General features: G+C 52.1%; 1 protein-coding gene across 1 annotated transcript in view; it reads right to left on the bottom strand.

The window, feature by feature from the left end:
- Positions 1-761: 761 nt before the first annotated feature.
- Positions 762-18299, bottom strand: part of AXIN1 (axin 1) — an 83275-nt gene continuing 65737 nt past the window's right edge. Inside the window, exons 6-10 of the mRNA XM_085307213.1 lie at positions 12461-13014; positions 9645-9821; positions 8085-8330; positions 2135-2302; positions 762-1250 (exon numbers count right to left, since the gene is read on the bottom strand). Of these exons, the coding sequence (XP_085163339.1) occupies positions 1124-1250; positions 2135-2302; positions 8085-8330; positions 9645-9821; positions 12461-13014 (1272 nt within the window). The 3' untranslated portion in view covers positions 762-1123. The remainder of the gene's footprint in view (positions 1251-2134; positions 2303-8084; positions 8331-9644; positions 9822-12460; positions 13015-18299) is intronic.

The following is an 18299-nucleotide window of genomic DNA, read 5'->3' on the forward strand; positions in this document are numbered from 1 at the left end:
GGGGGGGGGGTCCCAGGTCCTGTCTGCACCACTGCCCATTTGGGTGATCGCGAGAGCCCCCAAAGTGGCCCCGACAGCTCCCTTTGCCACGGGCACTGGAGGGGGCTGCAGGGCCCTCCCGGTGCCTCTCCAAGGCACAGAAACTCCACAGGATTGACCAAAAAAGCTTTTTTTCTGTTCTCAGACGGAACCTGTCTCATCAGTTCACTCCCCTACGACGTTCTCCTGAGAAGACACCCCCCCCCCCCGACTGAAGCCCCATCTCAGCGCCAGCGTCCCGCAGAGCAGCCAGGCCAACACGCTCGGTGCCACCATCGCCTGGGGACAGCCCAGCGCCCAGCCTGCCGCCCCGGGCAGGCAGCGCCGCGCGGGAGCCGGCCCTCGCTCGCAGCCTGCACCCGCGGCGCTCCCCGCAGCTGCCTCTGCGAGAAGGGAAGCCCGCGGCACGGAGARCTGGCAGAGCTGCTTCTTCCCCTTCAGCCTTTGCTCAGTTGAAAGCAAGCTCAGGAGCAAACCCATCCTACCAGGTCCAGGAGGCGAGCCTGCCAGCGACGGGAGAGACCGACGTGTTCGAAGCGGCTCGGTAATCCTCGGAGGCAAGCTGGAAAAGCAGCAGCGGGCTCCTTCGGAGCGCRGGGGACAGCGGCTGGCGGGGACGGGCGCCGTGAGAGCGAGGACCGAGAGCGAGTTTGACGGAGGGCCGTACGCTTTGGGCRAGTTCGGCAGTACCCGTGTGTTTTACATTTACGTAAAGAGCACTGTGACGTTGGAAATATTTTCCTTTTATTACAATATATCAAAAATATGCAGCTTTAGTAAACAAGGTCATATTACACTTTCTAATGCACTGTACAATGCTACATTACACTTATATTCGGTATGGAGAGGGAGCCCGGGCCAGGGCTCCCACTGGCAGGTTCGTGGGGTGAAACGACTTCCACTGGCAACACGGAGCTTGCCCAGGTCCTTGCGAAGAGCAGGGCTGCCGCCCTCCGCCCCGGGACAGCCCGGCGCCCGGGGGTCGGCGCCGTTGGAGTAGCACCGCCAGCATCCACCCCAGACCCGCTCCTCCGGTCCCAGAGTCTTTCACAGTCCTTTCTTTACGGCTTCGCAGCCTCGGGGCCTAATCGATCTTTTCCACCTTCCCGATGATTTTCTCTTCAAAGATGGGCAGAATGGTGTCATCCTCCCGCACCTCCTCGAAGACCACGCCGCAGTCGAACTCGTCACTCACTTTCTTAAAATAATACCTGTAAAACCAGAGAGACGGAGGTCAGGATTAAYGCCGGTACGTTCAGGAGCACAAGCCCTAAACACAAGCAGGTTTGCCTGCACAAAAGCAGTGGCTGGAGGTGACCATGTTGGTGGAGCCCTGAAGTGCTCTGACACAGACCTTCCCAAGGCATCGTCAGCTTGAAAATGGTTACGTGGAGAGCTACACGTCATGCCTGGCTACTACGCAGAAGATGGCTGCTTTGAGACTCTGGCACGGCCCAGCCTCCCTTTCCTCACTGGAGGGAAGCTTGGGAGGAGCTGGAATGGCTCTGGAAGTTGGGTGGGCKCCCCTGCTAAGTCCTCTGCTGGCAACCCAAGCATCACTGAGCACAGACATACGCTGSTCATCACCAGCCCAGAACCCCACTGGGGACGTGCAGAGCAATTCAGTAGCTTCCATTTAAGGTCCAAACTGTGATGGAGAACATTTCAGGTATAACATCTGATCTCCCATGTTCCTGTGTCCAATCCCTTCAACAATCAAACCTTAGCAGCACCCAAAACTAAAGATAGGCCTGGTTCCGTGACACGGGCAGGACTCCTGCTGTGACTGAGGCTCCTGCCCGCATTTAAAATTAGATCCCAGCACATCTCTGGATCAGTCAAGGGTCACTCCTCAAGTGCAGGAAGCTCCCCGAGCAAGCAGATGCCTTAGCCATGGTGCCTCATTCATGCTGGGCTCATGAGAGAGCCTTCCTAGAAGGACATCTGGACCTCYAGGAGCCCTGCTGACCTACCTCCACCATGCTCGCTTGCCCGCTGTGGCTGCCACACCTCCACCATGGCTTGGCAGCAGTTCCTGCCAGAGGTCACCAAGGGTCCAGGCGGCACTGTGCTGCACGTAGGGAGCAACCCTTACCTGTAGTTCCCTTTCTTGGTCAGCAGCTCCTTGAACTGTCCCAGTGTCACCACGCGCCCTTTGACGAGGGTGCGGTAAGGGATCGGCTCTCCACAGAAGTAGTAAGCAACCACGATGTTCTCGCATGGCTGGGACGCGCCGCTGCCTGGTCTCTTCTGGGGCTTCAACCTGCCGTGCAAAAACACAARTGACCTGCTCAATGCCAGCTTACAGCGCTCAGCCTGGGTTCAGCACCATCGCCAGTGCTGGGTGCTGCCCTGGCAAGGGCYGCAGCTCAGGTTCCACCAGAAGTGACAGATGGTGGGGTCGGCCTGTCCCTTCCAGTGCCTGGCACTGGCAGTGAACTGGTTGGTGATGGAGAGGAAAAACACATCAAAAGAGCCAAGAGCCTCTTTGACAATATGTCCAGACGCGCTGGCCAGGATGGGCAGGCTGGACAGCATGTAACTACACAGTGCCGCGGCTCTTTGGCTGGAGGTGCCGAACGCACATCCAGGGTCCTCAGGAAACACTGCTTACTGAGACCACCGCTCTCTGGGCACGTGTCTGCCCACTGAGGCTGGCAAGGAACAAAYGCCATCTGCAAAGCCTGGCTGAAAGTTAGACCGCAGCTGCCAGGAGAGCACAGGTTCTACCTAAACCGTATCGCACTTAAGAAACCGGTTCCCCAGACAAGCTTTGAGAGGGGATGGCCTCTCCAGTAGGACCACAGGCTCAGGGCAGCAAACGCACATCGCCAGCAGCATCGCTCCCACGGGCAAACAGACTGTCTGGGGCYCCCCTGAGCCCAGGCTGCCCATGTGGACCTTAGCCTGAGCAGCGTTTCAGTAACTGCTTGCAGGGGAACGAGGTGGGTTTGGTCTGCAGCAGATGCCTTTGTATCCACTGAGATACAAAGCAGGAAAAGAAACTGCTTCTCATGTGAAACAAGGTAACTGCTTYGTGACAGCACCCACAGATTTGCTCCCCAGGACACAGCCCTAACTGAGCCRGGAAAGACCATAGCGAAAGCACTGCTCAGACTGCTCTGGATTACTGCCATGGTGGCCAAAACAGCTCAGCACAGCTTTTTGCTGACCTACATTCGAAGGGCTGTGCAGACAGGACCGTTTCTGCTCTCCAGGGACTCCTGCTTCCTGTGTAACACAGGAGACCGCTCAAATTCGGAGCGGAGAGGAAGGTGTTCCTGTCTCCAAGCAGAGCAGATGAATAGCGGGACGGGTCCTGGAGGCCTCGCTGCCTGTCCCGTCCCGTCCACTCTGGGTGCCAAGGCCTGATTAGACTWCTTCTGGTTAACTCACTCCCTAGCTATTCCGTGTGTGGGATTTTGGAAGGCAGATGCCGTTCTCAACACCACAGCGAACAGATTYATAATCTCTCTTGTGTTTTCCTGACTCTCGGATGCTCGGTCTAGTCTCTGCTTCTAGCTATGTGGTGCCGTCATTAGGTTGAAAGTGTCAGCCCAGTCCTAACCCCATTTTCAGAAGTAGATAAAAGTAGCAATAATAAAAATAACGATACTTTGCACTTCTGTAGTGCCTTTCATCTAGGGTACTGTAAATGCTGCACAAACATTTGAGCAGCCTACATGAATTTGTAATCTGGCATGTATGGTCTTAGCCAGAGGCAGCCTTCTCTTTCAAAATCACATAAAGCAAATTTGGCAGCTTTAAAAATTATTAAAAACAGCATACRGGATAAAAATGATGATTTTGTATTCTATGACTGGAAAATTGCTATAAAAACAGAGCTTGCAAGCACATGAGCTAATCGCAATTTTGGAAATGACTGTGACCCTAACCTTCAAACATTGGCTTGCAGGCAGAGCACCTTTTTAATGGCATGCCCACATAAACATCGGCAACCAAGACCAGAGAAAAACCTGTCACTGCTTCCTAAAGCTGCGAGAGGTCTGAAGCTCAACTGAACAATGTTTCTGGTGCCTGCTGTGCCTGGGAGAGCTCTGGAGAAGATGCAGCATCTCAAGATGTGAGGGTCCGCTCCTGGTGCCAGAAGAGCTTTCAGAACCTCTCTCATCCCCATATCAAAGCACAGGATGCCCTTTAGCTAGAAAAACATTAAGAAATTGAATCATCCTTGGAAAAAAAAGTCATGCATTTAAAGGAAAAATGGGTCATAAATTGAGGCAAGTTCTGTGAACCCTATGTGCCAGAAACTAATTGAAGGGGTTTGGAAAACCTCAAAGTCCCTAAGCTTCTCTTAATTCTGCTAGAAACAAGTCATGATTAAGAGACAGTTGCTTATATGCCCAAGGGACCTAGCCAGAGGGTCCTGGGGATGCAACTATGCTCCTCAYGCAGGGCACCAAAACACTCGCTCTGTTTTCCCACAGGGTTGTTGGGTGAGCAAGTCCTCATTTGCTTTAGGAGATRGAGACAACTCGGTCTTTTCTGTGGTCACAAATGCCCATCCACTACGACAAATGCCCTGAGCCCCTCAAACCTGCAGCTGTTCCACTGTAGTTAGAAGCAAGAGGAGGACCACTGCCAATGGCTTGGAGCCTTCCTCCTCCTGCTGCGTAATTACATCAAGAAAGGTCGTTTTGGACATGCTAATACTAGCTCCTACATATCACCTTGCCCCAGGCTCGGGAAGGGCGATGGAGATTCTGCAGACTGCGGAAAGCATGCAAGGAGAAAGAACACCACAAGTTTACCCTACGTGCACTGGAGAGCACCTATCTTTTGCACACTCTTTTGTTTGAGGACCTGTCAAAACAGAGAGCACTGCAGATGGCAGAGGGAAAAGCCAAGGCCATGGAAGATAAGCAGGAATTTAAGCACTGGAATCATCGTACTCACTTCTTTCCAGACCGTAGATGCATTGCTAATGCCCCAAACCTGAAACTCTGCACAGTTTACAGAGCTAGCGTTAAAATCAACCCCCCTCCAAAAAGCTCCAGAGGTCTCGTCCCACCGAAAGCCTTCTGTGATTCTACCCACAGTCAATTACAATTCCCAGAGGAAACACAAAGTGCAGTGGTGCAGACAGATCCATGCCAGAGAGAGCTGGCACCATGCAGCACTGGAATAAAGCTGGCCTGACCACATCAGCAGGCTGGTAACCTCTTGGACATACGTGAAGAACAATCTCGAGACTGGACACAGCTGCCTACCTACCCTTTTCTCCCGTCACACAGCAGAAGGCACAGGGCACCTTGGAAAAGAGGATGCTGCAGAATCGGGCACGATCCACTTTCTTTGGCTCCCCAGTGGCAGGGGGAGGGCTCAGACTATCCAAAGCACACAATAATCAAGTACTCAACTGGGAGCAGCTCCCAAAGAGTGGGACTAGTGATGGAGCAAGATCTAAAGGGCTAAGGTCTTCTTTGGGAAGAAACACTGTCTCTCAGGAACATCCCACACTGACAAAATACACATGTATCCAGAACCACAGCAGCAGATTTCTAATGGGCTGATGCATCAGGAATCACTGAGAATATAATTTTTCAAGTATTCCTTTCAGGAGAGCAAGACAACATAACTGTCTCTGCTTTCATCATCTCCTGAGACCATTTCTTACCAAATGGGCTACTGTTAAGTGCGCTGCTTCATCAGGTTGTGCCTGAGATGTGCCTCAGAACTGCCCTCAGAGCATACTCATTGAAAGCTTCCACCTGCACCAGTCTCCTGGGTCCTTGCTAGGGCTGTTTGCAGAAACACAGACAAGTAACACTATATTCCCCATTCTGAGATCAGCTCCCTTTGCTACATTTGTCWTGAGCATGAAATGTTATCTGAGAACAAAACAGAGAGGTTTAATGCAGAACTGATTTGACTTACTGCATCTGCACTTCACTATCACTCATGATTATCTACCCACATAATAGAGCAGCTGGTAGGTCATCGTGAAACTAAACCTGGCTGCACGGTGCTAGAGCATCAATATGACCCAGCTGTGATGCAGAGGTGAGGTGCYAGGCACAGGGGATGCTCACCCAAATCAGCCCTGGGGCTAAACAGCTCTGGAAGAGCCAAAATACACCYGAGCCAGGGGCTACCTTGGGAGGTAACCCAGTCTCCAGCTCTTGTCCTCTTTCAAGTTTGGCACAGCAAATTAATTCTAAACCAAGTTCATGCTAACACTTCTTTGCTGGAGAGTTTACATAAGTCTTTTGTTCCTTGCAAAAATCGTTTTGAAGAGCTAGTACTACTCCATCCAGCTGGGAAACAGAGGCGAACTGTGCTACCAGGCTACAGGGGCTGCCTCAAAAACTGGCTGCGCATCCAAAAAATTGATAGTCGCTGGGACAGGGGTCTCCGCAAATGCAGTGGGCACACAYGAGCCACAGGTCATTGCATATACGACACTTAATCTTGCAGTATTTCCTAGCATGCAATTAGGTAGAGATCTTGAAGCTCAGTGCCCTGACAAAGGCTGTGGAAAAGGGAGAGAAAGGCTTGTTYTGCAATGGAAGTGTGGCTTCTGGAAGAGTATTTATCACACCCAATACAGACATTGCAAACGCCTCCTTCATTTTTAGAGGGGCAGTGCTGAGGCAGGAGAGGGGCTGCTGAGACYCCGTCTAAAGCAGCAAGTGGTTAACCAGGCGGGAGGACGCTGCTGGAGAGGGCTCTGCAGCCAAGGGAGAGCCAGCTCGCGGGCAAGGTAACATGCTGGTGAGGTCAGCTGGATCCCGACGGGCTCCCCGCGCCGTCAGGAAAGCCGCCAGCCCTTGCGAGGAGGCAGCGTGAGTGCGAGAACAGAGCAGCCCGGCGCTGGGCGCACAGCTGTTCTCCCGCTGGGCTGCAGGGCGCTTACCGCAACGCCAYACGGGCTCTGCCTTTACAATACTTCCCAAATTGTTATTAGTAGCATTAATTATATATGCACATAGTCCCAGCCAGTGTTTCCAAAGTGTGTGTCGGCATCTAGACGTTTCTGGGAGGGTACCTGAATTTGACTATAAACAACTTCACTAATTATTCCTATCCAATTACACCAACTGACAGATAGATCAAATGGCTTGGGAGAGCCCTCTAACTACCTGGCTTTCAATCGATGCTCTGACATACGTACGCAGGAGTCTGCTATATGGTCAATAGGAGCAAAAATAATTGGAGCTCAGCAATTGAAAGCGCTTCGTTTTAAAATTGCACACGTGTTTCAAGTTTTCAGAAACACAGCTAAAAAGTGCTGGCGTGGCTACATGTAATTCCCATCATGAAAAATACCCAATGCCGACAAAGAGCTTTTAGCGGTTAACATTAATTTTCCTGCACTTCCAAAATGCTTTTCATCTGAGTGCTGCATGTGCCTTGCAAGCACCGAATAATCTCCCCATCCTTCCTGAAAGACAATACAGGAGCAGGAGAATTAGCTCTGCAACAGACATTAAGCTGAGTCACAAAACGATTAAGTGACTTGGATAGGGACATGTAGCGAGTCGATTTTGCAACGGCAGGACGAGACTGCAGCGTTTCTACCCAGKGGCCACAAGCAGCCTTCGCCTGCAGGAAACGGAGATATGGAACAAAATATGTATTCTTATTCTGCACTTAATTTTGCTGCACCCGTGTGAGCTCTGCCACTGCACCAAGTCAGCTGTAAGTGAAGGACAAGGAAGCTCCAGCAGGCTGGAGACTGGCTAGTACCGCAGGAGAGAGTCACCCCATCAGGCTCTGCTTGCCCAGCTCCTTTGGGAGCTCTCAACAGCCCCTGCTCCATGCTTTAAGCACAACAGAAAGGAACATTTCCAGGTCCTCTGTCCAACAACCACCAAGTGGGTTTTGGCATTCGCATGATCATGAGAGGCCATGTCAAGAGGGCCTGGGGAAGATGCCTCAGACCTCTCTGCACATGCCTACATCCAGCTGGCCCTGGAAGCTGGAAACCAGGGCAGAGCATGGTGGACATCTCCCCTAGCCCCCCCACCTTCAGAGTGGTCTCCCCACTGCCTCCCATGAGCAATCAGATCATACCGCTGTACCTTTGTTTAAGGGGTAGCTTTCCAGCCCTCTTTTCCTCCTCCTCCAACCTCCTGCGAGCTTCTTCCAGCTGAGTGAGAGGGTTTGGGGCTGGATTGGGTGGCATGGTAGGATCCTGGATGAAGGGATGAGAAGGCTGGACGACATTCCGGAGCTGGGCACTGACCCATGGATGCACAGCAACAGGTCGCTCAATGGAGAGGGGTCGGCCCATATCATGAGACAGCTGCTTCTTAGCACCTGAAGAGCTACATAAAAACAAACATTTTACATGAACCACCAAGCCTCTTCACACCCACACAGTCACTYCTAGATGGTCCTAGTTCTTCTGCAGCTGGACATGGGGTTACTCAGTCACCCTTGGGAAGCTTCCTGCAGCATGGCTGTGCTGCAATTGCCAAGGGAGAGAGGAGAACACCACCTGTCCAGCTGTACCTCTAGAGAAGATTTCAAGGCAGCAAGCCATTGGCTATTCTAGCATTTTGCTGAGATATCARGATGATCGATGCAAACCTGACACAAAGACTGTACACTTGTTTAAGGACTCTCATGCAATGCATGATGTATAGAAATAAAACCAACAAAAGGCAATTCAAATATCTGCAAAATTCACCCAGCAGGATCCCCCAGCAGACACGCCAGAGTGGGATGCCACCATTCCCAAGCTGTGAGCGCCTCGACGAGCTACAGCTCAGCATCTCGGGGGGAAATGCATGCTACAYAGATGTGCTCATCCTTCTCCAGCTCCAGCAGCAGGAGGTGCCGTGTGATTTCACAGGTGCCTGGCACTGCTCGTGACTTTGGCACCTGACCCCAGATGCCTGCAGTGCAGCCTTTCCTGGGCACTACCGTGAAGCAGGAGAGAAAACCAACAGCACTTTGACCACTCAGCCACTATTGCAGCTGCATTACTTGGAATGAGAATCCAGATCCTTCTTGTCACCGACACTCTGGCAAACACTGCTTTTTGCCAGAGAGCTGACCAGACTGCGATTAAGGCTCCATGCCCACAGGAGATCTGCTTGACTACAGAGAGATTCCTGAGATAGCCATGTCTTTGGCTTCACTCTAGGCAGGYAAGTCCATCCCAGAGGATGCTCCCAATAAGCCAAAACTTGGGGCAAACTGGTCCTCCTTGTCTGAGTCGTGCTAAACTGCTCAGGTGGGACCAATGGCTCCAGTGCGGCAGGCCCTACGTTTCTATCMACGCTTTGTAGGAGTAACAGGCATTTACCTAAGGCAAATGCTTAAAGCAAAGTTACTGCCTACTGTGCGCCACGTTATTCACCTGCTAACCACAGCAGCAATTTGTGAGATTTTCCTGGGGCTTCAACCTCCCTCCCACAGCCACAATTCAGCCTTCAGAAAAAAATGATCATTGCCCTTACAGCCCCTGAGCAATCCTCAGGTCCCCAGAAGACCTCAAACCTTGTGCCTGGTGGAATCTTGTCTTCCCAAGATCTCCAGGAACAATGCAGACTGCTGTATAGTCTAGAAACACATGCCTTACACAGAGGATGCAATAAAACAGCGTGAAGACTCCTCACTCTGCCAGCCCTTACCCATGGTTTGTTTTCTTATGCCTGCTGATCTCCTTCTCTCCTTCTATGATCCACTGAAGGATCTTCTGGTTTCTCTCCACGTCTTCAGGAGATCCTGGCATCTCATAGTTGGCACCATCACTTTTCCCTGAATCGGTCTTCTTAACATTTCTTTTTGAGAGCAGACTTGCTTTCCCACTGCAAGAACAAAGCTTGAGACATTAGCACTTTGCCTAAGCCAAACCACCACAGACTGTGGTAGAGTATGGACACGTCTATCTCTAGACGTACTCAGCTCTGCTGGGATCTGGTGCTATCTGCAACACAGACGTGGCCCTGGCTGCCTTCTACAGCCTTCCTGGCCTGAGGCACCCTGGCTCTACCATAGCTCAAACCAAACATGTCACAGCTCAGCCTAAGAGCAAGACTGTCCAGACCTAGGAACATCAGGCTGTCTCTGTCCAGTCACCTGCAGAGAAAGAGAGCTTCTCCAATGGCCAAATGAGCCATGGCAACATGGTGAAAAGCCCAACAGATCTCCTGCYACATGAAGAATTGTGTTAAACCCTCAACAATTTGCCCTGATGTGGTAACATGCTCAGAGCATAAGGTCCATCCTGGTACTGCAGTCCATTGTCTGCCACTCCACGTTGGAGCTCACCTGAGTCCCTTCTGTCTCCCTCTCCAGATCAGATCACCAGTTTCCTAGTATACTAAACTGCTGCTCTGCCATTTGCTTCTTGCTGTGATTTGAACTGACGCTTCAAGGCATGGTAAAAGATCGCAGATTAGCAGAGGGGGACTGCCTTCCACAGGCTCTCAGCTGGCCCACTGGGAAATGCAACCACCCCAGACAACAGGTAGACGGAAATGAGGTAGTCGTTGACAGTCTCTGGCTATGTTTACAGCTGCAACAACAGATCTTAGAATGACCCATCTCTCSTTGCTGAGACATATACCCGTCTGCCCAGTGGCACAGCCAGGCAGCCGCGTGCCTGCGAGGCCATGCAGTAGCCCACGCTGACCTGCCACTGCTACAGCCAGCAAAGCCATCTGAGCCCAACATCCCCATCACCCACYCGCTCTGCTCTGGAGGCCCCCTCTACTTAACTTCTGAGTGCCAACTAACACACATAAGAAAAATAACCTTAACACCACAAAGGCAGTAACAGACCCCTGATCAGCTTTGCTGGGCAGAAGCAAGACTGTAGGTCTGAACCACAGGTTCTTTGAAAGCAACACCCCAGTGCAGCAGGGTGGGCCAAACTGAATGGCAAGAATTACTATGAAAATACCTGAGAACAAATGAGAAAACATTGCTATGTCCATGTTTGCCCTTGTCCTGAATACCGTGTGCAGTTCCGGCCAACAAACTCCATACAGCTACAGTGGGACTAAGAACAGAGACCACAAGCGCAGAGATGTGGGATGACTTCTGATTAGATAAGAACTATTCAGTTTGGGAAACAGCCTGACCAAGGAGATGCTACAGACCTAAAAAATCAGGGCAAACAATTATTCTCAGCTTCTCACAAGCAGGAACTAGTAGCTATCAAATTAAATTCTCTAGCGGCAGGTTCAGCGCAAACAGAAGATGACTTCTTCTACAGCATTTCATCAACCCACAGGCATAACCGTGGGGTGCTGCAGAGGCCAGCAGTCTAGCTGGGTTCAAAAAGGAATGAGGCAAGTCACTGCAAGAGAACACTGCCTGCTGAACAAACCTGTCCAGAGGCAAACTCTGGCTGAGRAAGTTCTTAACCTGGGGACTGCCAGGAACTGGGAGCTCGTGCCAGAGGAAGGACAGCTCTGAATATGCCCTCTTATATTCTTCTTAAGTTTGTGTTGTAATYGCTGCTGGAGAAAAGTCCCAGGCCCAAGTGGGCTTTGGGATGACCCAGCATGGCCATGCTAATGCTCTGCTGGGGAACCCAAGCTTCCCTGTCCCTTTTCATAAGGCCATGATTATATATCTTGATCCCTTCCCTGTACAAATGCAGCAGCTGCAAATGCTTCCCCCCTTCTGCCTGCCTGAAAAGCGTTTTGCTTCRATGGCCTCTGCCCTCTGCCTCCCTCCTCCCAACCCAGAAAGTTGGCCCTGCACACTGCAGGCTCCCCTGCCTTCACAAAACACACACCCACTGCAAAGCCTGGCCCCGAAATAACGTGCCTTCAGGAGCTGGCTGAGCTCAAACATGAGCACATCTCTCCGCTGCAGCTGCTCCACGTGTTCATCATCACCATTCATTACTCAAGGTGGCCCCGAGCCTCCGCAGCTGCAGAGAGTGCTGAGGGCGCAGCCCTGCCACTGAGAATGTCCCCTTGGGACAGTATGCYACAGTAGCACCACAGTGTCTGTCACTTTATTAGGAAGAAAAAGGAACCATTCCGGCAAATCGATTAGGCCTGGCAAGAGGAGCGCTTTTTTGTCTTCTCATGAACACCTTACAACTCTGGTTTCTGTTATGCAGACTCGGAGATGCAATCCTGTATGTATTGACTGCTGTTGCACAGGGCGGTGAAACAGCATCTACAATATCTAAGATTTCTGCTGCTCTAAGGAGCAGAAGAGCTACTTGACAACCAAAGCCATTAAAAATCCTGGTTAGAGGATGCCTTTTTAGCACCAGATCACAGAGGTGGAAAGGAGTTTACAAGAGTTACTGGGGGCATACCCGTTTCTGAAGGGCAAGGGTGGTGGAAGGCCCTTGAAACATGTCCTAGCATAGACTTCCAGAAGAAAACATGGTTCAGCAACCCTGTTTCATTTGTATGCTACAGCCCGTTTATGAACGCGCTTCCTACAGAAGTAATGGCTCCGTGCTGCCTTGACTCACCTGTAGCCTAAAGAGTCCATGGGGCCAGGGGCCATACCCAAGTTTTCAGAGTAGTTTCGTGACTTTGTTGCATAGTTATGTGAATCTACATTCCACGCAAAGCTGTTCTGCACTCTCTGAGTGGCTTCGGCCTCAATCTGCTCTTTTGGTTTCATCATGCTGTGGTGATGGATGTGGTGGTAGACATGTTTATGGTGGTATAAGTTAGCAGCATCCAGTTTCATTCCTGATTTTGTTGCGTGCTTGCCATGCCCTGGAGGAATCGTTCCTAGTGTCCCTGACAGCTTCCCTAAGTGGCCGCTTTCTGGGGACCGTGGCTTAGGAGAGTGGCGGCCAGGTCCTGGGGACTGACAGCCTGGTGTTTTCATCACACGCTGCACATGTTCATCGAGGATGCTTTCTGGGTTTTCCTCATGCGCATCTCTCATCTGCATCCCAGCGCAGCCCATCTCAGAGTAACGAGGAGCAAAGTGATGAAAAGTTTGGGCGGAAGGCATCTTGTGGCTAATGACTGAGGGACCAGAAGAGATATCTGCATCCTCACCTTCTTCTTCCTGGAAGAAAACGGGAAAACAATCATTGAATGACAGCAGCATTTGGAAGGGGTCTCTGGAGGACTCTAGTCCCATCTCCCACTCGCAGTAGGACCATCACCAACTCTAGAACAGGTCAACTCTGGCTTTGTCCAGCCAGGTCTTGAAACTTTCAAGGATAGAGACTCACCTCCATCTCTAGTGACCTGTCCTACGCTGCACCTCTCTCCTGGGAAAAGTTTATTTCCTAATGTCAACTCTGAATCTGCCCAGTTCTAGCTTGYGGCCATTGCCTTCCTGCTACCAAGGAGAACTGTGCTCCAACATCTCTGCACCTGCCTGCCTAGTTGTTGTAAGCCAGGGTTTCAGTGCATTACCAGCAGAGTGAGGCAACCACTGACATGCAGCCCACGCATCACCAACAAGATTTACAGATGCAGCTTTCTGATAAATGTAATAACTTTATTTGATTTATGATGGCGGAGAGCCTTACTAAAAAAGCCACCAAGTCCCTTGAAGGCAGTTCTGCAACAACCAGCAAAGGAAACACAACTTACCACGCTATCTCTGCAACTTCCTACAAGCCTTCGGTGAGGCATCACATCAAAGCTCATCAGATAAAGCACAAAGTTACAGGCTGTGCAGCAAATCAGCTCTTGAGTCAGGAGAGACCAGGGGATTTTCTCATGTGAACGACTGTTGCACAAAGCAAGGCAAACAACGGGCYTGTCAGAGGAATATGCAACTGAAGGTCGACAGCAGCCTGAATGGCTTTGAAAATTAAACAYTAATTTCTCGCAGGCATGCTAAGGCTACAGTGAAACACTTCACGCAGATAAAGAAACGGACTGTAGCTAACTGCTTGTCCTTGTAGTTCACAATGGTCTAGGACACGCTGTTGTTAACAACTCTTAAGTCCTTGCCAGGAAGAATAAAACTCCTCCATGCTGACAGCCACAGTTTTGATGCTGACAAACTGCTCTGCTCTCCAATATAAACTCAGATACTTTCTTTACTGGAAGTCAGTATTCCTATTTTTTTAATTACACAAGTAGGATTCCAGCAAGTCCTTTAATCCTGTTCTCTTTTTCCTCCTTTAGCACTGTAAAGAAATCGTTTGCAGGATGGGGCAGCTCTGCTCTGCCAGATAAATGGATCTGCTAGAAAACACTGGCTCCCATCAGCTTTGCCTGTCATATACCATCACCCATCGCTTCCTAATCATCTTTCAAGTCTCAGCTGCCAACAAGGCTGGCAAGCAGGAGCAAGAAAACAAGTAACAGATTTCCACCCAGTGGCACACCTGGGGGTTTCACACCGAAGCAGGGTGGGGGGATAACGCCAACCTTTGAAAGTGGGAAAGGCAGAGGTGCTGCAAGCACCCGTGGCCCGCAGTTCTGCCCTGGGGGCATGCTGCTGCAAAGCCCCCAGAGCAAAACGGCGAGGGCAGAGATGGGGAGGATGGGCTTGGAGAGGGGACAGGCAGCCCATGGGAGCACYGCCAGCTGCCAGGAGCTGTGGGACCGAGCTACTCATCCGTCCCTAGGCATGTTGGTACAGTGGTGCCACGGCTCAGGGGCTCCCGAGAGCCAAAGCTCCCGGCCCGGCGCGCTGCCCACCTTGGCTTGGCCCTCATTTTTCTTCCTGCTGCTCCTCTCCTGCCTCACTGAGGTCCTTTCCCAGCTGCATCCTCCAACTCCATCGCTCTCTGCTCCCTGGTACACACCCGACAGTCATGATCCCTTGGACCCTACAGCTATCATCACCAGCCTGACAACTGTCTGGGAATGCAGTTCTGGGGAACAGCTCGTGGGGACACATACTGAACTCCAGCAGATGAGGTGAGGTGCTGAGTGTGGCAGAGAACTGCAAATTCTCCTGCCCAGGTGTAACATGAACCTATCTCAAAGGGCCAAGAGCTGTTCAGAACGAGCTCACCCTGTGGCCCATTTTAGCAGGAGCCAGAGCCAGTGTGATCCAGTAGGACGGTGATCTCAGTGAGTGACCAAAGTGACACCGCATCGCTGGGCAAGAGGTGGGACTTGAGCTGCGACATGACGGCCCTTTCTGGAACAAATCTCTCTAACAAATTGCTYGTAAGACTTTCAGAGATCTTTTTCCTCTAGAGCCACAACACMGCAGCCTATCAAATGCTACTCCTAGGCAGGCAGTTCAGGTAGAAGAAAAGATGAATGTCATACAGACTAAATCTGYGGTGCTGGGGTGATGTGGATATTTATGAGCCGTTTACTGTAACCCGATGATGCACTCAACACCTTGGAGGTACTGAGGGCTGATACCTACATACTGAAGAACTCTTAGGTTTAAATATCAAGTAGCACCTGCAAGGCTAGATCTGAATCCTCACAAATATCCCCAAAGACCAATGTATCCTGCCTGCTCAGAGAGCAGAGCTGCGACAGCGCKGCGGTGCCACAGTTCGCCAGAGCTAGTGTGCACAGGGCAAACCTGGCACTGTTTGGTCAAATGGCTGCTTGAGGTGCCTACCCGAAGCTGTCCTGTCACCACCAGCAGGGCAACACCTACGGGTTCAAGTCTTCTGCAGATACCAATTCTGCTGAATCTTTCCTTTCTGGCAGYGAAAAAGTGAGGTAGCGTGCAAGCTGGGTCAGCGCGAGCTGGGATTACAACACAGGCCCCGGTTAGAGCAGATTCACGGCTCGGCTCCGTCACACGGGCTGGCGCCCCGCAAAGCGCGCGGAGGCTGCGGCACGGAGAGGACAACGGCGCTGCAACACGGCGCCTCGTCCCAGGAGGCTCYGCTTCCGCCCGAGGCTGTTAACGGGGTACGACGGGGACATCACCCCGTGCCTAGGGCATCCAGAATAAGGAGGCGCTTGGAGTTTAACTCCACGCTGAAGCAGGACAGGCCCTTTTCCTCCCTTCGAGTCGCCTTGCCCGAGTCGCCTGATCTGCGTCTACGCCTGGCAGCACCGCAGCGGCCTCCCCCACGACCCCAACCTGGCCAGACCGACCCGAGCGAGCTCTGCGCCCGGCTCCTCCGCCTGTGCCGCTGTCTTGCCCGGCAGGCGACAGCCCGCGGGTGCCACGGGTGGAAACAAAAAAAAGGGGGGGGGGAGAGGGCATCACCCCTTGGGCAGCCCTGCGGGGTGCTACAGCGCGCCGGGCTGGGCGAGGAGCCTTCGCGCACTGGCCGGCGCTCAGGACCTTGGGGCAGGCGTCTGCAAACCGGCCGGCAAAGCGCATCTCCCGCACGGAAACGTTCTCGTCGCCACGGGTGCCTTTTTTTGCCAAAACGGGCGCCTAAACGAGCACGCCGGGCCCCAACGGCCGCAGAGACGCGCAAGGCCCGCTGCCGCGCGCCCGCAAGCGGCTCTTCCCTCGCGCTCGGCCCAGAGGGCGCCGCAGCCGCTAGATGGTGCCTCGCCGACATGGCATCGTCCGAATCGGCTCCCGTCAAGTCGCGGAGGCGGCGAGCGGCGCGCGCCCGAACTTCGCTGGCTGCCTGGCGAGCTATTTTTACCCTCCGGCAAGGCCTTCCCTGTGAACGGGGAGGCTGGGACGCGCTACGGGCGAGCAGAACCTCGCCTCGAGGCCTCCTCTGCCTCCGCCGAGGGCACCCGGCAGGTCGTTACCTCTTGCCCGGCCGAAATAGCTCGCTTAAACACGAGCGCGTTCTTAATCGTCACGGGAACAAACTCCCCCGCTAGTTAGGCCACGTTTTACACGCACGTGGGGAGATTCCCAGCTTGGCTTTGCTCTCCCCGATGATATTCCCGGCTCGTTTTAAAATCACAACGTTCCCAGCGAGACAGAAGCAGCCGCACGCCACGGTAGCGCAGCTGCCGCGCACAGACGCGAGGCTGAAGCGGCTGAAAGCGCCGCGAGGGAACACGCGTGTCCCCCGCCTCTCCCACGGAGCGCAGAAGAACGACCGAGTGCAGAGTTCGGGCCTTCTCAAAAAGACAGTCTTTTCAGTAAAAACCCATTTGGCTGTAAAGAAATCGTCTCTTGTCTTGACTGCCCGACGCAGCCTTGAAAGGGAACCCACAGGCAGCTCAGCAGGAGGGAGAAAAAGCATTTTTCCCCCCCTACCCTGTGCAAAACATTTCCAACCTCTCTGCTAAGCAGATAACTGCTTGGTGTGACCAACACCTTACGGTTTTGCCTGTGCCACTGCTCAGTCAGCCAAGCGAAAGCGGTAAGAGGYTATCCTGCAGCGCCGGTGGTCAGAGGAAACAACCTGCGATGCCTCAGCATCCAAGCTCTCCCCTTGCTCATACCTGCGGCTCCTGCACCTTAAGTGCTGACCTGAAAAAAAAACATGCTACAATTGCTTACTCGGGGTTTTTCTGAACGGCTAATGCCAGCCAGTCAACGAAATATACTCTGGAGACAGTAAAGAGGTTTAATATATAGCATTAGCGGGAGTCCTGGGCTTAAAAATAGATTAAGTCACACAAAAATGTGTTTAAACAGACTTAAATTTATTCTCTGGCACGTAGGTATTTGCTGATTTTATAGTATTGCTACTGGCAGCTTTTGCAAGGAGGCAGAGAGCTGGGATAATGTCTGGTACAGGTAGGGCAGCAATGCAGGAGGAGGAAGAAGAGGAAGAGGAGGAGGAGGAGGAATGCTCCAGGGACATATCAGCAGGGAAAGCTGCTGGTCTGATTGGCACTGTCAAGAAAGCAATAGGTACCAGAGAGGAAAACGGACCGATTTCAGAAGGAATCAAAACAAAACTAGCAAACACCTAGCTTGTCTTTCTGGCTAGATCCTGAACACAGGAGCRCAGTAAGTTTGCTGGATGATGCTTGGAGCTGGAATAAAGCTTGCAGATTATCCTGCCTTCCTCGCTTCCCTGCGATGCCATTTAAAGCAAACACTCCAACCTACAGCTCTTTCACTGGTTAAACAACTACTAGATGGACACGTAGAAATATTTTAATAGGGCTGAAGGGTCTGCACTGCAGCCCCAGAAGCTCACTTCTCTAAGAGCACAGAGCTAGCTGAGATAGTTAAAACCATTTTCCTCCTCGGGAAGGGCGAGCTGTGGGTTACTACATGCARGAGCCTTCACCTCATGGCTGAACACTGTGATGTCCTCAGAAAACTCTCCCGTTTCCCCTGCACGTGATACACACATACCGCGAAACATGATCTCAGAAGAAAAGATACGGCACAAACACTGCTGAACGGGGCGTTTCGCACAGGTAATACAAGATGACCGATACCTCACTCTCTCCCTTTTGGAGCTTGCTGCGGAGCTAAGGCCTTGCACACCTTCCTAGATTGATCTACCAAATATTCAAGCTCTGCAG

This window comes from Rhea americana, unplaced genomic scaffold (assembly GCF_003343005.1).
Source record: "Rhea americana isolate MKP2758 unplaced genomic scaffold, rheAme1 scaffold_255, whole genome shotgun sequence".
In the NCBI taxonomy this organism is placed as follows: Eukaryota; Metazoa; Chordata; class Aves; order Rheiformes; family Rheidae; genus Rhea; species Rhea americana.